Source organism: Schistosoma mansoni, chromosome 7 (genome assembly GCF_000237925.1).
Source record: "Schistosoma mansoni strain Puerto Rico chromosome 7, complete genome".
NCBI lineage: Eukaryota > Metazoa > Platyhelminthes > Trematoda > Strigeidida > Schistosomatidae > Schistosoma > Schistosoma mansoni.
The window spans coordinates 520,170-546,127 of NC_031501.1; the positions used below are offsets into that span (position 1 = coordinate 520,170).

General features: G+C 37.2%; 1 protein-coding gene across 1 annotated transcript in view; it reads left to right on the forward strand.

Annotated features, from left to right (window-relative positions):
* The window catches only part of Smp_175620 (putative rhoptry protein), a gene marked incomplete at both ends in the record, with an annotated part of 85,198 nt that overhangs the window by 9,152 nt on the left and 50,088 nt on the right, over positions 1–25,958 (forward strand). The window contains 2 exons of the mRNA XM_018798562.1: positions 12,635–12,786; positions 17,592–17,661. Coding sequence (XP_018653492.1) covers positions 12,635–12,786; positions 17,592–17,661 — 222 coding nt within the window. The remainder of the gene's footprint in view (positions 1–12,634; positions 12,787–17,591; positions 17,662–25,958) is intronic.

Here is a 25,958-nt window from a genome sequence, read left to right on the forward strand (position 1 = left end):
AGTTGCCATACCACATTAGCACAGAGATGCAGTTGTCGATTCAAATCCCATAGTGGTAGAAGTAGTAAGAGTATAAGTAGTAATCAGAAAGATTGGGGTTTGAAGACGTTATTCAAGGAGTATAATCCAGTGAAATAAATTTGGAAAGAGAAAAAAGAGAGACATGAAGAATTCAGAAGATTAGAATTTGGGAGAACATAAAGAGTGGATGCACCTTCGCCATTGCAAACGATTTTGAGCCATGTCATTCAAGGTCTGTAACCATCGATTGTTATCATCTCGCGGATCTCAACCAGGTAGTCTACACCTACCAACATGGCTCAGTCCATGAGTAATGGAACAAGAATAGTATGTACTAGGTGATACAGTTCAGTTAACGATACAATCAATTTAATTGAGTTACTCTCCCTTTTAAAAAGAGTGCAAAAAGAAGAAGTTCACCAGAACTCACCAAACGCTTCTATTGTCAGCCATGTATGTCAACGTTTTAAGTCACTGAGTTAAACTACTTTTAGAATCCAATCCTAGGAGTCGTATCAGGTCAACAGATATCAGTCCCATATATCCATCCTTTATACCACAGTGTCAAGTTATCAACTGATCACTTGGCCCCCAAATGCCCTGGTACGGCTGAGGGTGGGAAGAAACCAATTTCCCTCTCGAAATATTCTCACATGGCCACGCGTTTACAGCCACTGCTAGGGAAGTCCTACTCACTGCCTTCTCACGCCTAGGGTGTTGTTTACGAAATTGAGAGGACGAAAATCGAATATCCAACGCTTTAACCGCATTGATGGATATAAAAACTTTACCTAGGGTAGTTGGAAAACCCTGATCCCAAACCGATGATGGATATGTGTTACAGGATCCTGAGGGGATAAATGGCGTATTAACTTATTATTGGTTACCCGCTACCATAGGACTGAATCTCCTAACGTTGCTCCAATACCTTGTGGATTAGACCTCTAGGTCAAAGTTTCGGAGAGTGGTACCCTAAGAGAACCACTTGTTTCGGTTTTGGCATGCGAACAATATGATCGTGTTATCGAAAGTAGTTGAATGGATATTTGAAAACTAAGTTTCCATTAACCAAGTGATTGAATATATCTTAGATGAATTAAACGATCATGTATGTACAAAGTATGATTATTTGTTAAATGATACAATGAGTAAACTTTTAGTGGCCCGACATTGGACTTCAATTGGATCGTATGATAATGTGTGTTTTCGAAATATTCATCCCTGTTACCTTCGTATATAATCATCGACTTAGTTCGTGTTAGTGAGTAACAGAATTAAATAAGTCAACTACAAGAATGAATTTCGTTCTTCTCAAGCTACATTTGGACTTTGTCATGTATTCGCCTATTAACCGTGACTGTTTTATATGAGTGTATGTGTGTTGATTACTTACCCTATTCATCATGTGTCTGTAACTTACTTTTGTTTGACTATATATATCGATTCACGTATGGTTAAATTGAGTTGGTTCAATCGCCTTTTCCACTGCGTGTCATTTTGTTTCGCTTCGCTATCTCCTCTTTGCTTCGTTTCCCTGATCAACGATTGTATGAAATATACATATTCGAGATTCACTCTCGTATTTGACTTATTTACTTCTGTTATTCATTAAGGCGAGTTAAATAGATGATTATATACGAGGGTAACATGGATGAATATTTCGATAACACACATTATCATATGATCCAGCTTAAGTCAGATATCGGGCCACCAAAGTGGTTAACCTGTTGATAACATTATCGTCCAATCTAATTGGTGTCAAAATTCAAGGGTTACACTAAAAACTGACTGATTCACTCACTGAGTTTTATGTTAATGTAACTCTTTTGCCAAGTATAAATTTATGTACACGATTCTAAGTCAAAAAAATATTTTTTTGTAAGGGATATTGATATAATAACTGGGGCTACCAAAGCTGAATTAAGTAGATTTCGATCAACCTATAACAGTTCGAATCCATAACTGATTGCACTTATTTTTGAAGGTCAGTGATTGAAAAGGGCACAATTGATAAGATGTTGTTTAATGACAAATATGCCTGAATAGTGGTGGCTATCAAAGTTTTGTTAGTCTTACTTTTTCAATATTGAATTCTTGTTAAGTTTATTGATTTATTTATTTAAACACATAAATATTGGTACAAGGAGGCACCAGATGTATATGCGCTACACAAATCTCGTTTGATTTGTGTTAGGGCTTTGATATTGCCCAGGTGCCCAGACCGAAGCAGGTGGTTTTCTTAGGGGGCCACACACGGGGCAGTCCTATGGTAGCCGGTGACCGACGATTGATTCATACTCCATTTGTTCGTTCAGGATCCTGGAGCCCATGTACACCATTGGTTTGGAATCAGGGTTTTCCAACTCCTCTAGGTGGATTTTCCGTTTCCACCAACCCAGTTAAGTCAGTCAGTCAGTCACAACGTAGAACTTCGTACGTACGTACATCAGTTCGAGTTGCCATACCACATTAGCACAGAAATGCAGTTGTCAATTCAAATCCCACAGTGGTAGAAGTAGTAAGAGTATAAGCATTATGTGAAAGATTAGGGTTTGAAGATGTTATTGAAGGAGTATAATCCAGTGAAATAAATTTGGAAAGAGAAAACATATAGGGACATGAAGAATTCAGAATATTAGAATGTAGGAGAACACAAAGAGTGGATGAACCTTCGCCATCGCAAACCCGGTTAAAGCGCCGGACATTTGCTTTTCTTTCTCTCAATTTCGTAAACAACACCCCTGTTGGGAGAAGGCAGTGTGTAGGACTTCTCTGGCAGAGGCTATATACACGTGGCCATGTGAGAGTATTTCGAGAGAGAGTGCGGGCCCTCCTCACTCTCGTACGTACCAGGGCATTTGGGTGCAAAATATCTGTCTAGATTCTTATCTTAAAGTTTATGATTGAACTGTTTTCATACAATTAATTTCCTGTGTTGATTTTTATATTTCTATTTCTCTCTCTCTTTCTTTAATTGTAGTACCTTATCGAGTAGCTCCTGCAGCGCCAAGAAATTATTAAAACTATTCTTTCAACTTGGATCAGTTTCTATGTGTGTTTTTTTAAAATCTTTTAAATTCGATTGAGAAATAGAAGAGCAAAAAATATTTACCTGTTTTGTATTCTCTCACCAATTTCATTACTACTAACACAATAGTAGTGATACATATTGTGATTTATAAACTAATTCGTACCAATGATAAAGTTGTGATTCATTTTTAATTTCTCTTGACTAACTTGCCCCCTTTTTGTATTGTTCGTTTTATCTCCCCTAGTTGTGGGGGGTTTTTTGAAGGAGAAAGACAGAGAGAAGGAGATTGTTTCTACCCTTCCGCTTGTTCTTACCGTGCTATATTTTCTGTGCTTTAAACAGTATACTGACGGTAATGCATATATGTATATGTGCGGTACATTTTGTGTGCTTTCCTCATATTAGTACCAGTAGTAATAATAGTAGTAGTATCTTCATCATTTAGTTCAGATATATCTGTTTGAAAAGAAACCCGACTATAAACAGAATAGTCTGTGATCCAAATGAGTAATTCTTTACCTTCTTTTTAAGTAGTATATTCTTCTCACATTACACACACACATGTACGCCATATATATGGATAGATGTATGTAATGAAAATGTCTTCCATTTTATCTCACCAAGAACCTTCCATACAATCTCTGTCTCTATTGTCTTTTCTTTTAAAAGCTATTTTCCACATTGCTGACTTTCTTCTTCTCTTATGAAAGACTTCTTGCTTTATACTTACTATTGCTACTATTATTTTGTTATATAACATACATACATTGTTAAATGTAATAATATTCATGGAGGAGAGGTTACGACTGCCGGTATTGTGTCCGCGGGGTTGGATGTTCAAAAGGGCGCGACGATTTATAAGAAATAATAATATTTTCTTTCTTGTTTATTACGTCTTTTGTTTTTATCGGCTTCTAAATTAGTTTTTGAAAAAAAAGTTGCCAGCTTAGTTTAGTTTTGTTATTGCATTTAGATTTTTGTTGTTGTTGTCTTGTGTGGATATGGGGGAGTGTGTGTTAGGATGAAGGAAATGAAAGAATTTAACTAGTGTTCCATTCTGTTCTGTTCCTTCGCTTCACACCCCCCCCCCAAGATGTTTCATACTTGAATGTTGAGTATGTATGGAATATTGTTTGAGTCTTTAGTTTTGTGTTGTAAATCATGGTCAGATCTTAGAGATTCACTGAAAACGAGGAAACACTGGATAGATTTTTGGTCCTAGCATAGAACTATTCGACAATCCACTATAGTATACTATATCCTCATATATAACCTTTCTTTTATGTATTACCACCACTAAATTAACTACTTCTATGAATTTGGTGTTCATCTTGTTGTACTAATGAGATATGGCAACTTGGACCGATGGATATGTGTGTCTCGTCCTACGTTGTAGTTGACTGACTGACTGACAATCCACCAGTTTCGAAAGGTAATTTCCGGAGTTCTGATAAAAAAGAGCTGTAACCAGTGAAGTTCAACTATGCCTTGTGTGAGCTAGTTAACCACTAATGATATTGGAAAACTGTTGGATAATATCATGGATCTGTTGTATCTGCAAATGTAAACTAATGTATGCTGATTCACTGGTTTAAAGATTAAGCGTCCACCGATAAACCCTTGAGTCCCGTGGTCGAACTCTGGTCTGTTCGTGTATGGGCACCACTGAGGAGTTCGAAACTGGAACGAAATAACTGCCCAGTGCCTTCTGGTTTTCAATGGTTGTTCTACTAAGGTCAGTTTGTGATCTAAACTAAAAAACGCAATCAATCGACTATAAACCATACTATCAGGATTACTCTTTTTATCTAGCCTTCACATAAGTTAGAGCTCTGGGTTAAACTATCTAGTACACTAGCATTGTAGATGATTGCTTAAATGGGCTCATTTTCTAGCAAATTGCAAAAAGTCTTGATGAATGATAAATTACTGGTTTGTTGTTGTTGATCTTTTGTGTTTTGGTTCACTTTAAGAAAAAAAACATTCCTTTGAATTAAATAGGTTTTAGTTGGCAATTCATTCTTTTTGTAAATGGTCACCAAAAGTTGTGCTACCCTTAATATTGGAAAACTCGAGTAGTTATGTTGAGATGGTGGAGAAGATTTGTAGCTCAGGTGGGTGACTTTGATGTAGGTTTGTTCTCTGAGCTCCACGACCAAACCATCCAGTTCAGAGAACAAACCTACATCAAAAAAGTAGTTGTGTTCTTTAAACTGGATGGTCTAATTGCTAAACTTTCGTCGTTCTGGTGAATATCATTTTTGTCTTACTTCATGAAGTGATTTTTTATCACTCAACAAAAGAGTTTGTCTTTTGGTTTTGTCTCAGCTGAATATGACGATAATCAAACAATGAGTAGATAAGTAAATGGCCAGTTACTACGTTCCGTTCGTCACAGATTGATCTAAGTTGGGTCACTCACAGGGAATAAGATGTTGTTGGTAGAGTTCAAATATTTCGGGAGTGAAACAATGGTCACCAGTGGTATTAGATAGCCGTCGCACTATATTTCACACTGATGAAAGTCAAAATCATACCATTAGATGCAAGTTCAATGTTTATTGTGATCAGACATTTACGAGACCTAAAGATCCTCAGTTTGATCTCTGTTGGGATCATAGTTGTAAAACTCTGTGGGTCCTCATTCCAGGGCGAAACAGCTATATACAGCTTCCTGGTGTGCAGTGGTACCTCATCTGAGAGCAATCTGTTACGAAAACAACCTATAAATTCAATCTCCACAGAACCTAGTAAACTAGCCCATTCTCAGAATCTATATATTTATTACTCAATATGTGAGTGATTTTACTTAATACATTCATAATTTCATTTTACAGTCGCACTCTCAATTAGTGTGCACACTGTGCAGTTTCATTGGACCAAACAGAAACCGTACTTCCAAAGTTATAAATGAGGTCCTTATTTAGGGTTTTGAAAGTACTGGATACAACCACTTTTAAGCAGATTTGGATAATGGCTGGCAGTGGAGTCTGACACGCGCGTTTCGTCCTACTTGAGGCTCATCGGCCGGATGTCCATCCGCCCTTGTCTATGTCCACGCTGGGACTAGAACCCAGTATCTTCCACTTTACACGCCTAACACACTGTCAACTTAGTTATCGAGTTCAAATAGCCACTAGCTTGTGTAATATTATATATAATGTTTAGGGGATAACAAATCATCGAATTGTCTAGTAAAAACCTAACCAAGGAGTGGCATACCCTCTATTGTTCCTTCGTCTGGTGATCCAAAACATTTTATGCTACTGGCATCAGACAATTGTCCCTTGGGCTCTGTGATCATAAAATACTATTGATGAGACTAGCAATACTAATACCGTTTCTTAGTTGAATCTTTCAAGAAAAAGCATTTTCTTCGGCTTAATTCAAAACATTTGGAAAGATCAGTGAACTTCGGGAACTTCTGCTGCTTTGGAACTCATCCTAACAGTCTCAGAAGACGATAAGGAATCGGTGATATTTCGGTGTCAACTACGTACCTCTCGCGATATTCCACTTATTTTTGTTTATAATCAAACCTCTAATATTTATTTTTCAATCACCAAACATTTTCTAGTTTTATCTTCTTTCAAGCATGATTAATCTGAACGGTTTGAGTTGACTGAACTGAAATTGTAGTTGTACAATGAACCTATCAGTGTTTACACCCTGTCTTCGATCGAAAAACATGCTTCACAAACCAAAACTTAAACGTTTCGCTCTATTGTTGTATATGGACATATGTTCACTGACTCAAGTTTTTTATAATACACCTTGACATAGTCGAATTCATCAGTGACAATCGAAAATTATGCTAGAGAATATAGTTTATGAGTAACGAACGACATGATACTCAAGCTTATTATTTAAGAAAAATAAAGAATGCATGTATCTGCATTAATGTCGATCTGCGGCTACATTATCCATTGTTTACAAACGTGGATTATCGCTATCTTGTTGATCCCAATTCAGGAATTCATGTATCTGGCAACAAGATTCAATCTATTAATCCTTGACCTAGTGTTATAGTCTGGCAGCCTTCAATGTCTACCACTTTTTACGTGATCCTTTACAGATAATGTTATCATCATCCTACGAGAGCAGTGATTCGTAGACTTCTGTGATAGAAGACAATTGACTTACATTTTAAATACCATGCTTCTTAGCATTCGAATAACATGTAACAGATTGTTGCATAATTAACTTATTTTACTATGTATACCAATAATTGTCCTCCTTACAGTTGATATAATTTGGTAAGACTCAACGAAATCTTTGGGTCGGTCCGTAGATTTCCTTGAGTCATCACCTTATCAGGCATTGCAAGATTTCTAAGTGTAATTGTCAACGCTCTCAACTAGTTTACACTATGTAGTCAAGTTTGGTATTGATCAAGAGCATCTCTAAAGGCAGTATTTTGGATTTTGAAAGATTAGATAAGCAATTCTTACATTGTTACTCAAGGCCTACAAAAAGTGCATTTTGTTGACATTTTTACCAAAGAAAACTGTTTGATATACTCAAATCTAATTATAGCAGACTAGAGAATTAATTGATTACTGAGTGAAAACCAATGTGATTTCCGTCTGGTTCTTTAGTTCTTGAATTTTATCGACCAAGTTACAACTTGGACACTAGTCTCAGTGACTTGACATCACGTGTGCCATATTGAGATGTTAGGTGGTCAGATATGATTGACAGAATATCCTAGACCTACGTTCTATGCTATTCGGCACTTTTTAGTATCTCATGTCACTCCTCAGTGATGAATTAACTGAAAATATCTCACTCCTACAGAAGGCCAATCACCGCCCTTATAGCTTAGTGGTAGCATCTTTGCCTGTAAAGCTAAGTGATGCGGATTCGAATCCACTAGAGAGTATCATTTTCCTAAAAAATTACAGGTACTCTTTGCTAACAAGTACCAAACAGTACGTAACCTAGATTCATAGCTTCTTATAGACCACTCTCAAACATCTATCATAAAAGAGTATCCATAGTCATCTCTAACTTGAGTTTATGTATATAACCTGAATAACCATATTATCGGATTTCATCAAAACTGATCATAACTAGTAGTAGTCCCAGAGTGAACATCAACTATGAGATGCAGGTACATCCAGATGACCAGTCCCGAATGAGGCGAAACGCGAGTCCTGAATTCCACTGCTAGCCACAATCCATCTTTGTTTACATTGCTTGTCAATTAAGGCAATATTGAGGCAATACGCATAGTATGCACATATGCCAATAAGAGAATGACCAGTTGCAGTCCTAAACAACAATGTGAAGATTCAAACAAACAATACTAAGTGAAGATTAAGGAAATTTCATTACTAATAAAGATGGTAGCATTAAAAAACAGACTTTTACGGAAAACGATAGTAAAGGTTAAAAAAAGACTACTGGCTAGCTTGATTCGTTAGTTTAATGGATGAAACGTTGGTGTTTTAAGACCACACGTAGTAAGCTCGAGTCTCTGTATTTGTATTCCAAGTGGACCTAGCTGACAACACGTGAATAGGATGAAACTCGTTTCAGAAATTTCACAACTAACCGCAATATAGATTTGACAGATATGGACATAGCTTTCCCTCCAAATTTCACTCTTCAGGAAAACATATCTGGAGAGTTAGTGTACCCCATAGGATTCGAACCCATGTCACCTAGTGTAACATTCACAAGTTTTGTCACTGATCCCTTTAGGCTACAATCAACTTCTTGCTAATATGCATCAGCTGACACAAACAAAAATGGTCGATCACCTTCAACCATGTAACATCAACCAAAATGGCCAGATTACATTTCTCACTGGATAGAATTCAACTAATATTAACAACTAGATAATTTTCATAGTTGAAATCATGAGTCAATTGAAGCTAGACTACCATGGAAAACCTGGAAGCACTGGACGGCCGTTTCGTCCTTGAGTTCTAGTGAAAAGCACTGACCAGTTGAGTTCAATCAAGTCTGTTGTAGAGATATCAACTCACTGAAGACAATTGGTGAACGTTCGCTCAAAATCGTGGATTGGTTGAAGTTAGACATTAACACCATCGGATGCCGGCTCAGTAGTCTATCGGTTAAGGGCTCTGGCTCGCGACTGATAGGTCCTGGGTTCAAATCTCGGGAGTGCGTGATCGTGGGTGCGCACTACTGAGGAGTCCCATAATAAGACGAAACGGCCGTCCAGTGCTTCCAGGTTTTCCATGGTAGTCTAGCTTCAATTGACTCATGATTTCAACTATGAAAATACTGAAATATCCACAAAACCCCTTCTGAACTAGATAATTAGTTGTTACTTGCTGATTTCATTCATATTTCTTTTTCATATAGAGTCTTGTTTTAGGATGTTGATTTTAAATATTCTCAGTTATCTTACACAAATTATGAAGTTTTCAAAAAACAGTTACCAAGTTAGTTACTGTGAATGGTTTAAATGTTGTTGTGACAATAATAATGTAAACAAATGACATAGTATATTAATAGGGTCATATAGAATGTGTACAATTTGACCTGCAAAGCAAACATCTTGGTATCGATTTACCATATATATATATAACATTGGCTGCGGGTAGTTGTTAGGAAACTGTGTACCCAGTTTTTGTGCTCTTTGGTACTTATCAGCATGGTGCGCCAGTAATCTTTAGAGAACTGGTGTTCCCTGGATGATTCAATCCCGTACCACTCAGCTTTATAGTTAGAGACTTTACCAATGGGAGCATCAGTTCCTGCAATATAACAGTATACCTTACTAATGAGTAGTAATCAGTATGAAACCTAGGTACAGGGTATCATGTCTATCACCTCCAACTAACAACTTGCAGGTCCAACATGACTTACACGATATTGAGTCATCTAAACTAGTGGTTACATTGAAACGTGATCCGTAGAATTCGTCCAACACTAAGAAGGAATTCACGTACAGAACATCGGTCACTACTCAGTGATCAATCAATACATCAACGCTAATAATAACAAATGTATTATATACATTAGGATGGTGACGAGTGATGACCAACATATCATCAATATCTTAAATGAGTTTACGTTTCTAATATTATCATCATATCTTTGTCAATTATTAAATTCACTTGGTATTGTTTACTTGAATCTTCTGATTGATATTTAAGACTAATTGATCAGTCTCTTATTGGTATATGTACATCCTATGAGGATCACCTGGATATTGCCCTTAGTTACAAGCATTATAAGTCAAGATGGATGGTGGCTAGCAGTGGAATCCAGGACTCATCCACGATCACGCCTCGCGAGATTCGAACCCAGGACCTATCGGTCTCGCACATGAACGCTTAACCTCTAGACCACTGAGCCAGCATGCAGTGACCAGTGGAGTTCAACCGGGTCTGTTGTAAGATAGTAACTTGTTCAAGACAATGATGAATGTGTCGCTCAATTTCGTGGATTAGTTGAAGTTAGACATTAACACCTTTGGATGCCGCCAAGTTCAGTAGTCTAGAGGTTAAGCGTTCACGTGCGAAATCGAGTCTCACGAGGCAGGATCGTGGATGCACACCTCCGAGGAGTCCCACAATAGGACGAAACGACTATTCATTGCTTCCAGGTTATCCATGGTGGTCTAGCTTTAATTGACTCATAAATTCAACTATTAAAATTACTATAATATCCATAAAAACCCCTTTGATTACAATTATTGTTTATTCGGTTAATTCAATGTAGACTGTGACCGCATACTTTGTACTAGAAGTAAAATAATTCATGTTTTTTTCTTTCTTATGAATAGAATGTAAACATTCAGGTGGTTGTTTGTGTTAAACTTAACTTGAATATCAAAACACAAATATTTTAGTTACTAATTGGTTGGGTGGTATGCGGAAAGATTAGATCGAAGTGAAAAAAACACAACTCCATCGAATGATTGCTCATGTTATGTTGTGACCACCAAATGAGAAATGTTTAGGTTAGAAGTAAGTTACTAAGTAAACATGACAAATAATGGAGAAGATTTTTAACTCAGATGGGTGATGTTGATGGAGTTTTGTTCTCTAAGCCGGACGATGAATGTTCCATGACCAAACCATCTAGCTCAAAGAATAAAACTCTATTAAAAACATGACAAATCGGTTGATGAGGTAGAGGAGATATATATATTACATAAGTCCACTCGTCATCGTTATAGGAATAAATTGTATGGTAGCTAATGACGGTGATCCTCAAAATGATATGAGTTCATCAAGTGGTTACTTACTTACTTACTTACGCCTGTTGCTCCCGATGGAGCATAGACCGCCGACCAGCATTCTCCAACACACTCTGTCCTGGGCCTTCTTTTCTAGTTCTATCCAGTTCTTGTTCATTCTTCTCATGTCTGTCTCTATTTCTCGGCACAATGTGTTCTTTGGTGAAGCCTCGTAGGCCTTTCTAGAGTCCCATTATCCAGAAAGCACGACGAGGACGTGTGAGTCGGATTTCATCTCCCATATTCTAGTGCTTCCTCAGTTTCAATAGCTATTTAATTCCTTAATCATTCCTTAATATGTACTTACAAATACTAACATTCTCTATAACATCGTACACTAATAGGGTGGTTTGTTATCGATTGAATGCTTTTTTTTAGTAATTACTATCATCCTTTAAATGCCCCTTCCAGCCATAGTAACATGGTGAAGCCTCGTAGATCCTTCTATAGAAGAATGCAACACCAAAGCAAGGCACAACTATCGGGGCTCAATAGCTGTTTTTGGCACTTTTGGGGCAGGCTCATTACATCTTTCTTTCTTTCTTTTTGAACCATCAATAATTATGCAATGATTCTTTGTAGCTTTCGTAGTCAGTTGTGGCTATGGGTAGAGTGGATGATTAGGCAGATCTCCACCACTCGGGTTACCTCTCATGTCAGTTCATGGGGACAGTCCTATTATCCAGGAGGGACGACGAGGACGTGTGAGTTGGATTTTGCCTCCCATAATCTGATGCTTTTTCAGTTTCAATAGCTATTTAATTCCTTAATCAATCTTTAATATATACTTACAAACACCAACATTCGTTACAACCTCGTATGCTACTAGGGTGGTTTGTTATCATTCTTTAAATGCTCCTTCCAGCCATAGTAACATGGTGAAGCCTCGTAGACCCTTCTTGAGAAGAATACAACATCAAAGCAAGGCACAACTATCGGGGCTCAATAGCTGTTTTTGCACTTGTTGTGCAAACTCATTTTTTTACCACTCTTTTGAACCCTCAATATTTATGCAATGACTCTATGTAGCATATGTAATCGTTCTCGGGTACTGGTAGAGTGGTTGATTAAGCCGATCTCTACCACCCGTTTTACCGCTCACATTAGTCCATGGAAACAGCCCCATTATCCAAGAGGCAAGACGACGACATCTGAGTCGGATTTCGTCTCCCATATTCTAGTGCTTCCTCAGTTTCAATAGCTATTTAATTCTTTAATCATTCCTTAGTATTTACTTGCATACACCAACATTCTTTATAACCTTGTATACTACTAGGGTGGTTTGTTATTGATTGAATTCTTCTTTTGTTTTTTAATCATTATTATCACCCCCTTAAATCATTTTCTTTTCACCTTTTTAGAAGACAAATATGAATAATGAAATGATAGATTTCAATGAAAAATTCAATCAATTAAAACAATTCAATCATTCAGATATTTTATTATCGAAAATCAATAATGATCAAGAATCAATAAATCAAATTGAACAATTATTATATCAAGTTTTAAATGAGTAAGAGTAAGAAACTTTTTATTATTTTAAATTAACCCACTTAGTTACATCCGTTACCCCTCATGAAGGAGCATAGATCGATTGCTTACTTACTTACTTACGGCTGTTACTCCCGATGGAGCATAGGCCGCCGAACAACATTCTCCAAAACACTCTGTCCTGAGCCTTCCTCTCTAGTTCTATCCAGTTTTTGTTCATTCTTTTCATGTCTGTCTCAATTTCTCGGAGTAATGTGTTCTTTCGTCTTCCTCTTTTCTTTTGGCCCTCAGGATTCCATGTGACGGGTTGCCGTGTGACGCAGTTGGGTGATTTCCTTAATGTGTGTCCTATCCACTCCCAGCACTTCTTCCTGATTTCTTCCCCCATCGGAATCTGGTTTGTTCTCTCCCATAGTGTCTGGCCAACGGATTCGAAGTATCTTGCTCACACAACTGTTAATAAACACCTGTATCTTCAGGATGATGACTTTCGTAGTTTTCCACGTCTTCGCCCCATACAGTAGAACTATCTTGAAATTTGTATTGAAAATTCAGACTTAGGTGTTGGTTGACAAAGAGTTGTTTTGAGTCCCAGATATTCTTCAGTTGTAAATATGCTGCTCTTGCTTTGCTGATCCTCGCCTTCACATCTACATCAGATCCACCGTGTTCATCAATGATGCTGCCCAGATATGTAAAGGTTTTTACATCTTCCAAAGCTTCTCCGTCAAGTGTGATTCGATTGGTGCATGTTGTATTGTATCGGAGAGTCTTTCTTTTCCCTTTGTTTATATTGAGACCTACTGCTACTGAGGCTGCTGTTACACTGGTCATTTTCTCCTGCGTTTGTTGTTGCGTGTGTGATAGAAGAGCCAGATAATCTGCGAAATCTAAATCTTCCAGCTGCATCCTAGCTGTTCATTGCATCCCGTGCTTCCCTCCAGATGTTGATGTCTTCATAATCCAGTGGATCACCAGGAGAAAAAGAAAGGGTGAGAGTAAGCAACCTTGCCTAACATCGGTCTTTACCTTGATTACTAGCATTCTTTATTTTACTCTGTCCTCGGCAATCCTTTCTAGTTGCTATTCCTCTTTTTCATATCTGCTTCCAATTCTTGACACAGTGTGTTCTCTGATATTCCTCTTTTCCGTTTACCTTCAGGATTTCAAGTTAGGGCATGCCTCGTGATGCAGTTTGGTGATTTCCTTAATGTATATCCTATCCACCTCCAACGTCTTTTCCTAATTCCCTTTTCAGTTAGATGCTATTTTGTTCTCTCCCACAGTAGGCTGTTGCTGATGGTATCCAGTCAACTCACATTGAGTATCTTACGTAGACAACTGTTCATAAATACTTGTGTCTTTTTTGTGATGTGTGTAGTAGTTCTCGAAGTTTCAGCTCGATACAGTAGAACTGTCTTGATGTTCGTATTAAAGATTGTGACTTTGATATTGATTGACAGACAGTTGTTTTGAGTTCCATATGTTCTTCAATTGTAGGAATGCGGCGCTTGCTTTGTCAATTTCGGCCTTTACATCTGCATTGGATGCTCCTTGTTCATCGATGATGCTTCCCAGATACGCGAATGATTCCACATCTTCCAAAGCTTCTCCATCAAGTGTGATTAGGTTGGTGTTCTCTGTGTAGTATTTGAGGATCTTGCTTTTTCCTTTGTGTATGTTGAGGCCTTCTGATTAAGAAGCTGCTGCTACATTGTTTGTCTTGACCTACATTTGTTTGTGTGTATAGGATAGAAGAGCTAGTCCCTCTTCGGATTTCAATTCGTCTAGTTTCATGTCAGCTGTCCATTGTATTCTGTGGTTCCACCCGGATGTGGAGGTCATCATATTTCTCTAAGTGAAGATGTTTTTTGCTCTACTTTTTCATGAATGTTTGCCAGCAATGATTAGAATACTTTTCTAGTAAACGCAAACCGTAAAATAAATTGTAAGCTAATGGACAATTTCTTACACAGTTCCAGTATTTATAAATTAATTCTCTCTTCGTTCCATGTATTTGACTTTGAATGGTACTAGGAAAGCATTGATATTCTGAGCCAATCAAATATGAGCTAAATTCTAAGGATTAAATATTGATGGCTGCACGCTATTGATCAATATTTAGCGTTTTTAATTTTACATTTCTGGTTAGCGTTTTTTAGAGAGTTAGTTTTCTACGGGATGGGGTCGCTAACCCCATGCTCAACCCTCCTCCTTTACCCGGTCTTGGGACCGGCAGTAGGCCCCGGAGGAGCTACAGGCAGAGTTTTTATCTTTACATACTATTGGTTAAAAGCATGACCTAATTATCTGAGAGACGTGTATTTTTATTTATGAATAATATGGATATATATATGCTAAATTCGGGTTAGCCACTTAAAGCTTGCCACTCAGCCTTGATGTTGTCATTCAAATAGCTGATTGAACTTATGTATATAAAGCTAGTGTATCCCTAGCAGATCCTGAAAACTTCACAATGTGACAACACATTCACACTTGTTATGTGTTTGATTCGTTTGCCCATTCATACACAGAAGTCAATTGTTTCTATATAGGTTAACACCGTGTTGAGATAGGCTACTTAGTTCAACATTGAGACAAATAAATGGGTTTAATATGTTACTTAACGGTCTTGAAGGGAAAGAAAAGAGAACTATTCTATCAACAGTTAGTTATGTAGTTAGTAAGTTATATAATATACCTCTGTGGGCAATGGTTCTCAGGGGAACCAGACACCATCTAGACTTTCACGTGACAACCCAAACAGTACAGCTCAATCCCGTTTAACAGGAGAGCCAGACACTGCCCAAACTTAACCCGAGCAGTACAGCTCAATCCCGCCCCACAGCAGAACCAGACACTATATGGGCTTCAACGCTACAATCTGAACAGTACAACCCAATCCTGTGGCGCAACCACACAGATAACAAGCACCGTGGTGGACCATTTTCACCATTCATATACACATTCACATCACATGTATAATTATTCCGATCAGTGATCGCGTAAATCAATTATGCACAGCATGAACAGGCCAAAGTTGACCCATTCCGCTTACACGACAGTCAAACTCATTACTGTTAACAATGGCGATATGCCTTAAGATGCTCCAATGACTAAAGCCCTTGAGAACACTGAAAAACAACCACCAGTATCAGAGTAGAAAAAACAACAGAATACAAAGGTTGCGTTAAAAGTATGGCTATTTCGGATTAGAAAAGAATGTAACAGTGATTTATACATTGTACGAAAGCTTATAATTCATAGAATAAACACAAAGACAAAATTAATGTTAGTATTTGATAGACTATGAACTAAGTGTAACAATATCCTGGAAGATTGCTTCTGTTGTTGTTCGTCATTGCTTCTGTACATCATTATTATATTCAGTGAGGAAAAGTATTAGATTATACGATTCAGTAGTTAAACATAAAATGCCTAAGCAAAAATGAATAGTGACTAGCAGTGGAATCCAGGACACGCGTTTCGTCCTATTCTGGACTCATCAGCTGGACGAAACGCGCGTCCTGGATTCCATTGCTAGCTACTATCCATCTTTGCTTATAATGCTTGTGAAATAAGGCTTTATCGAGGCAATCCGCATAGGATGCACATATGCCAATAAGAGATTAATCAGTTGCAGTCCTAAAAACATCAATGGGAATATCCAAACAAACAATAATAAGTGAATTTATAAAATGCCTTAAACACTGAGTTTTACTTGTTATTCTTGATGTCAGTGTTCAAATTCTGAAGAGCATTTTAAATTCGATCAACAAATGTATATTTGTAGATTTAACTGCCCATATCAAGAAAGCTATGTAATCAAAGCAATCAAACAAGACCAAAGTTACTTTTTAAGCAAAACCCGGCAGAAACACTTTCATATCCATTGAACAAATTACAGGTAAACCTTGCTGACGAGTGCCAAGTAGCACGAAACTCAAGTCCAGAGTTTCCTGTTGACTACCTCCAACCACCATTTTATCTCAACATAGTGCATGCAGTGTCGAGCCACCTAAACTAGTGGCCGTATTAAAACTTGATTGATAGCATTCAATCTGCACTAAGAAGGACTTAACACATATGACATTGATCACCACCCAATGATCAATCAATTGTGATTACATCTCAGTCCAACAGGAGATCGATCGCGGCCCGGATAACTCAGTGATAACGTCTCTGACTGTGAAGTTGGGTGACACGGTGTCGAATCCGTCAGGGAGCATCAATTTCCTCAAGATTACAGGTACACTTTTCTGACGAGTACCAAGTTGACCACCTCCAACCACCATCTTATTGAACAAATTACTACCTGTCCAGACTAAATAGCTAAACTGATAACATTTTGAACATTGAAAGCAAAAATTAATTGATTTGATCATTATTTAGTAAACACTAACACTGTGATTCAGATAAATTATGTTAACACGTTCGAAATATTATGAAGTACATGCCCTGGATTTCACTACTAGTTACATATCAAATATACTTAGGAAGTTGTGACGTAACTCTATATTACGGCAATCCACTTAAGATACACATATCACATGAGAATTTGATTGATCACAGTCTTGAATATCAACAACAAGGAGCTATAAACTCTTTCAAATACCTTCATACTCGATGAACAAGTTAATGATTATTTGAATTCAGTAGCTCATTAGATAATACGATGTTAGTTGAAGACTAAAGGTACTGAAGGTTCGATCAAGTCATTGATTCCACTACTGGTTACCATCTAAATATTCAACAGTTCAATATTGTCTAATTTCTTCGATTTCGTCCAGTATTTATTTATCTTTCATTCTTCTTTTAATTATTCAGGAATTCTATGTTAAGAGAAAAAAATGAAGAATTAGAAGAAATGTTGCTTAATAAAGAAGATCATTCAAAAGTAAGTTAATGAATAGATACTACTAACCATTGAGGATCTGTCTTTTGATCGATCATTTTGTAGGAACTGACGTTATGTTATGTTGAGATCGCATTCTACCGATTGATCATTTTGATAATCCAGACTATTTGTAGCGCAGGATGAAAATTTGTAGATTTTTCATGTTTTCTAAGCTGTAAGGTTTAGTTGTGAAGCTTTCGTAAACCTAGAAAAATTATAATTTATTCAACCATTCAACTAAATTTTTGGTACAAAGGGGTACCAGATACATATGCGCCAAACGAATCTCATTTGATTTATATGAGGACTGTGATACTGCCCGGGTGCCCAAACCGATGCAGGTGGTTTTCTTAGGGGGCCACACCTGGAGCCTTTGATCTAAAGATCTGATCCACAAGGCAGTGAAGCGTCGTGAGGAGATGCAGTATCATGGTAGCCAGTGGCCGACGATTGTTTCATACACCATTTGTTCCCTCAGGATCCTAGAGTTAGCCCATTTTCACCATTGGTTTGAAATGAGGGTTTTCCGACTCCTCTAGGTGGACTTTCCGTGTCCACCAACCCGGTTTAATCACCGGACATTCACTTTCCGTCCTCTCAATTTCGTAAACAACACCCTAGGCATGAGAAGGCAGTGAGCAGGACTTCCCTGACAGAGGCTATATACGCGTGACCATGTGAGAGCATTTTGAGAGGGAGAGTGTACTCTCTCCACTCTCGGGAGTACCAGGGCATTTTGGGGCCAACTAAAAACATGAAGTATTCAATTATTATTGACTATCTTCAAAGTGAATACGTATTGGCTGTTTGAATCTTTCCGTTGATGCTTAGGACTGCAATTGATCAGTCTCTTTTACCATATGTAGATAGTATGAGAATTGTTTCAATATTGTCATTAAGTTGGAAGCACTATAAGCAGAGGTGGATGGTGGCCAATGGTGGATTTAAAGACGTGCGTTCCGTTCTATTTGGGACTCGTCAGTTGAATAAACCCTGTGTACTGGAGTTGATGTTCATATCTGGACTCGGATCCAGTAGAATTTGCACTATCCTACTAATTACTAAGTCCTGATAGCTACTAGTTCGTGAACTGAGGTGAATTTCAAATCAATAAATTAGTTGTAAGCAAATATGAATAGTGGCTAACAGTGGAATCCAGGATTCGCGTTTTGTCCTAATTGGGACTCGTCAGCCGGATGTACTTGCATCTGAGTTGATGTCCACTCTGAAACTCGAACCCAGTACCTTTCGCTTCAAACGCCATCGCGTTATCCACTTAGCTACTGAGTCCACTTACTTGTGCAATGGGGTGAAGTATAAATTCACTTAGGTGCTGGGTTCGATTCCCAGAGTGAACATCAACTCTGAGATGCAGGTACATCCAGCTGATGAGTCCCAATTCGGACGAAGTGCTGCGCGTCGTGGATTCCACTGTTAGCCACTATCCATCTTTGCTTATAAAACTTATTTTGTTGTTGGACTAAACCAGTCTGTGTTGATATGTATAATCTTTATGATAATAGTAATTTGAGCTAGACAACATAATTGTGTGACCATCAGGTTTAGAATCCCCCTCGGCTTGTATTGATTAATTGGATATACTGTGTTTTCAATGTGGTAATGTATTCGACAACAATAATTACACGTATTATTTAACAACGGTAACCAAAAATCAATATTCTGTATTGATTAAATTTGAGTAAAATTAATGATATAAGTCATATGATCCTAGAAGGTACATTTCACATTGTGACCTGAAATGAATCAATAAAAAAATCAATAAAAACTAACACTTAACAGTCACTAAATATATAGATTTTGTTTTAAGATCATGAATTGATCGATGTTAGATAATCATTGAAAATATCGATCGATTCATGATCTTAAAATGTAACAATCTTCAAAACTTCATACTGATAATAACTAAATAGTTAATTTAATTTTTAAGAGTGATGGAGGTGTCTATGACAAAGCGCGATGGAAGTTATGATGAACCGCCGGTCATTCCAAGCAAGCCAGTAACCGGTGTAATCCCCCCACCAACCACCATCACTACTGGGAGTTTCATCAGACTACGCTATTTGAAAGATCAGAATAATGATGTATTTACGTAAGGTTCCAGCTACAGAACATTTCGACTATCTCCTATCGTGCTTAGACGATGAAGCAACAAAAAGAACAACAGCCAACGGATTCGTTGAAAGCAATTCAGCTGTTCAAAATTGGAAAATTCTGGATGACTGTTTTTTGTTAACAGTGGACATTCAACTGGAGACCATCCAGTTTCTATCATCTTTACTCTTTGCAGCCAGCAGTAATTCTAGCCTTCCCCTAGCTTAGACTATCTAAACTCATTAGCTCAGTGGATAAATTTGTTGAACATTTGAAACGATTAATATTAGTTTTAAGTTCTAATATTTATGATCCAATTACATCTAGCTAATGAATTTTAGATAGGATAAAATGTATATCCCAAATTTCTATGTCAGCAATAGTCTATCTAATCTATAGATAGCTGAGAGTTGTTTCACATTTACCCTAGTTCATCTTGGATCGGTAAGTGCCTTTGAAGTGAGAACACGGTTTACTGGCACAACAAATATATTTTTGAAATTGAAAGACGCTATTCGAGTACAAAAATGGAAACTTATTACAAAGTAGTTTTACTCGTTGTTCTGCAGGTTCAGATTGCGTAGGGTTTGTTCCTCTTCTTCCAGTGCGTTTACTCTTTGTTGCCCTGCAATAAGAAAAACAAACTTGAATTAGTAACGTCGCGTGTAATGATTTTTAATACCGTTATAGTACATTCTTTTCGGCACATAGTGACAGCAAACATCATGTCTCTTATCGGGCTTTTTTGTAACTTTTCATAAATGCATCTGAATGCGTTATGTATTAAAACAAACAAACAAAACCAGATAACTTGTTGAAATATCTAGATGGTAGTAACAGGTAGCCCACATATTCAAGGAAGTGTATACTTCAATATTACTGAAGTCAATCACTATTTCTTAATGTTTATAGTCATACTTTCAATACTTAACTTTAGAGATAAACACAAAAACCACAGTTATTTAAATGTCAACCGAACTAATCAGCCAGTTCACAGAACTTAGCTTCGCCAACATAAGAACTTACTACTAGAATATACTAATGATTACTTTAGTCTATTCTAGTAGTAAGTTCTTATGTTGACGAAGCTAATCTAAGTTCTGTGAAATAGGCGAATATACTAATAACTATTTTTGCCTCCAAATGCTCGCACATGACCACGCATATACAGCCACTGACAAGGAAATCCTACTCACTGCCTTCTCGCGGTATTACTGTTGTTTCTGAAATCGAGAGGACGAAAAGTGAACTTCCGGCACTGAAGCCAGGTTGGTGGATACAGAGGATCCACCTAAGGCAGTTAGAAAACCCTGGTCCTAAACTAATGATGTGAATAGGCTCCAGGATCCTGTTGGAAACAAATGGCTTACGAAGCAATTGTTGGTCGCCGACTACCATGTGATTGCATCTCCTTACGTTACTTCACTGCCTTATGGATTAAACCTTTAGGTCAAAGGCCTCGGGTTTGGCCTCCTAAGAAAACCATCTGCTTCGATTCGGGCACCCAGCCCACACACAAATCAAGTGACTTATGTGGTAACACTTTGTACCAATATTTATGTGCTCAAATAAATAAATAATGACTATTTTATTATTATCAGAAGGGGGTTTTTGTGGATTGGGAGGTTTCTTGTAGGAGATTTAGATATAAGTTTGTAAAAAACCGTGAGATCGATTAGGAACTTCAGTTGTTCCTGGGGTCATATTAGTTTTAATATGATCAAACAGTTTTGTTTATGTTAATCATAGTGTTCTAATCTACAGTAATTAATACTTGGAACGAATTTCTAATAATTTGAACTTTTACCTTTATTTGTACAATTCTCATCATATACTTATCACGTAATTCCTCTTTTCAATGAAAGTGAATTTGTTAAAGAATAACAATTTAGAGATCTAATAAAGCAGACTATTGAGAAAGCTTATCACTCAAATTATCTTACAAATTAAATTTCTTGATAGTCTCCAAGTATAATTTTTGTTAATACCTAAAAGATGTTAAAAAAATGTTAACTGAATTCCATGAAATCGATCCAGATTAAATATTTTATAAATTAATATTTTTATCAGAAGGGGGTTTTGTGGAGATTTTAGTGCTCGCGCGAGAGACTAATAGGTCCTGGGTTCGAATCTCGTGAGGCGGGATCGTGGATGCCCACTGCGTGAGGAGTCCCACAATAGGACGAAACGGCCGTTCAGTGCTTCCAGGTTTCCCCTGGTAGTCTAGCTTCAATTGACTCACGCCTTTTGACTATTTTATTGTTTACTTCTAACTTCTATAATAAGTAGATTCCCTCTTTTAACTATTTCTAAAATTAATCTGATTTATTTTCATTCATTTATAACTGTCTATTATCACAGTTATTTTTCTCTATGTAACTATCTACTCACATAAATATGATTGTGATTTGTATACTACTTGTCTGTTATTAATTAAATAAATAAAGTACTACTTTATATAATAAAGTAGAATGTATCATACAAGATCATGTGACTTTCAACTGGTTTCAATGTTAATTATTAGTAGTATATTCTGTCAGTTTAATACAGTTTACTTCTATTTATTCAGTTATATATTTAAACACATAAATATTGGTAGAAAGAAGCACCAGATATATATGCGCCACACAAATCTCATTTGATTTGTGTGAGGGCTGTGATACTGCCAAGGTGCCCAGACCGATGCATGTGGTGTTCTTAGGGGGTCACACCACGAGCCTTCGACCTAAAGATCTGATCCAGAAGGCAGTGGAGCATTTTAAGGAGATTCAGTCCTATGGTAGCCGTTGACCAACAATTGATTCATATGCCATTTGTTACCTCAGGATACTGTAGCCCATGTGCACCATTGATTTGGAATGAGGGTTTTCCAAGTGCCCTAGGTGAACTTTCTGTGTCCACCAACCCGGTTGAAGCGCCGGACATTCACTTTTCGTCCTCTCAATTTCGTAAACAATAGTAATACCACGAGAAAGTAGTGAATAGGGCTTCCCTGGTAGAGGCTATATACACGTGACCATGTAAGAGCATTTGGAGAGGGAGATCGGACTCTCCCCACTCTCGGTCGTACCAAGGCATTTGAGGACAGTACTTTCCTGATGATGATGAAAGTGTTTACTAAAAAATTGTACTGTTTTTCTTTGTTCTAGAAAATTCTGTATCTCATTGAATTATGAGCTATGACTAGTGAATTTCAACTGTATCTGTTATGAGATAGTAACTGACTGAAGACAATGATGGACAGTCGCGTAATATCATAGATTGGTTGAAGTTAGATATTAACACTATTGGATGCCGGCGAAACTCGACTCACACGTCCTTGTCGTGTTTCCTGGATAATGGGACTGTTCTCATGAACTAACGTGAGCGGTAACCCGGGTGTTGGAGATCGGCCTAATCAGCCACTCTTCCTATACCCACAACTGATTACGAAAGCTGCAAAGAATCATTGCATAATTATTATTGGTTCAAAAAGAAGGAAAGAAAGAATAAATGAGTCTGCCCAAAAAATAAAAGAAAGAAAGATCTGTCCAAAAAAAGAAAGATGTAATGATTCTGCGTAAGCAATGCAAAAACAACTACTGAGCCCCAGTAGTTGTGCTGTGTGGATACCGGCTCAGTGGTCTAGAGGGTAAGTGTTCGCGCAGGACACCAAAGTTTCTGGGTTCGAATCCTGCATATGAAATCATAAATGAGCACTGTTGAGGAGTCTTGTGATGGGACGAAAGGGCCATCCAGTTCTTCTAGGTTTTCCACGGTGGTCTAGCTTTAATCGACTCATGAATTCAACTATTATTATACTAATTCTTAATTAGTGTTTTTCAAAATTTGTTATTTTAATGATTATAAATAGTAGGTTATCTTGATCGGTGTGAGTTACTTCCATAATTTCATCAACACCACTAACTGAACTTACTTATTTGACAATATAGTGATTACAATGACTTGTGTATGTATGTGTGTGTGTACTTGTAACCATTCATTTTTTCAGCATGTAACCACACATATGGTAGTTACTAATTTGTGAATAATACTTTCAATTGTTAGTATGTTAGTGTTGTTTAAGTAATCGTATTGAATGTTCTCTTTTTGTTTCAATCTGATTAAAGTAGTGTTGTGATTTGCAAGGTATTTTGTTCTTCTCTTTGAAACTTATTGATTCGTGACATTTGAATAGATATTCGTGTTTCTAGGGTATAATTTGATACTACAGGGATGGGGTGGTGATTTATACGGATTATGGTATATTTCAATTGATTGATCATTGGGTGGTGATCAATGCCATGCGTGTCAAGTCCTTCCTAGTGCTGATCGAATGCTATCGATCAAGTTGTAATGTGGCCACTAGTCTAAGTGCCTCGACATTGTGTACAGCATGTTGAGATAAGATGGTGGTTGGAGGTGGTCAACGGAAAACCCTGGACCCGCGTTTCGCGCTAATTGGCACTTGTCAACAAGGTGTACTTGTAATCTTGAGGAAACTGGTGCTCCCCGACGGATTCGATCCCGTGTCACTCAACTTCACAGTCGGAGACGTTACCACTAAGCTATTCGGGCCGCGACCGACCTCCTGTAGGCCTGAGATGTGATCACAATTGATTGATCACTGGGTGATGATCAATGTCATGCATGCCAAGTCCTTCTTAGTGCTGATCGAATGCTATCGGATTATGGTATATACTTTGCTTCATTCGAAGTACTCAATCAGTTAGTAACATTATATACAATGTAAGAAGTGTGTACACTGAACAGGAATACATAAATCTACATTTTTTATGAGTTACAATGTTTCTTTATTGATATTGAATTACCAGTGTAGGATTGTGGAGATTTTTGAGTTCGTGTTGGGATCATGAACCGATCAATTTTAAACCACCATTGAAAACCTGGGAGCACTGGACAGCTGTTTCGTCTTTGTATGGGACTCCTCGGCAGTGAGCAATGTTAGATTCCATAGTTTCAGCTTTAGTCAATTCAATACTAAAGTATACTAAATATCGGATACAGTTTTTACTGATAATGAATAATAGTTTTAAAATTACGTCATTTCACCTTCATTTTGAAGACTTTCAGAGATGTTTTTAATAAAGAACATGTATATGATAAAAGGGTAACGCTACGAATGGAATGTATTTCCAAGAACAAAATGGTTGTTTAAATCTTTCCATTGACGTTTAAGACTGGAATTGATAAGTTTCTTATTACCGTATATCTATTCTATACGGATTATCTTGATGTTAACTTAAGTCACAAACATTATAAGCAAAGATAGATGATAGTTAACAGTGGAAGTATATCCAACTAACTAGTCTCAAATAAGGCAAAATACACATCCTGGATACCATCACTAGCCATTAACAATCTTTCAGGTTTTCCATGAGGGTTTAGCTTTAATCGACTCATGATTTCAACTATATAAAATTACTAAAGTCTCCACAAAACCACCTTCTGGTAATGATCATATGGTCACTAGTGACTAGCTCCAAGAAGTATTTCCTGGAGTTCTAGTGAGAAGTAGTGACCAGTGGAGTTCAACCAGGTCTGTTGGGAGATATCAACTCACTGTAGACAATGGTGAATGGTTGTTCGTGGATTGGTTGAAGTTAGACAATGACACCGTTGGATTCCAGCTTGCTCAGTGGTCTATCGGTTAAGCGCTCGTCCGCGAGACCGATAGGTCCTGGGTTGGAACCTCGCGAGGAGTCCCACAATAGGACGAAACAGTCCTCCAGTGATTCCAGGTTTTCCATAGTGGTCCATCTTCTGTTGACTCATGATTTCAAGTATATAAGATTACTAAAAATCTGCACAAAACCCCCCTTCTGATAATCTTTGCTTATTTATTTTTATCTTACTATGCTAGAATGGAATAAAAATAAAAAAAAAGAAAAAAAAATTATCCTTCAAATAGGCTTGACAACACATAAAATACAAAAAAAACGTTTACATGGTGATCTACCGTTTTTTCTTTTATTTTTTTTCTTCTTTACATTCCGATATAGAAAACAATGTTGATGTATTTAAAAGAAAAAAAACATTCCAAAAAAGTAAAAAAATTCTCCAATCTATTTTTAAGCCTAATCCACACACACGTTGTGCATTGTAAAGAGTAATTTTAATATGACTACTATATACTACTATTCATACTACTAATACTACTATAACTACTATTATTATTATTATTA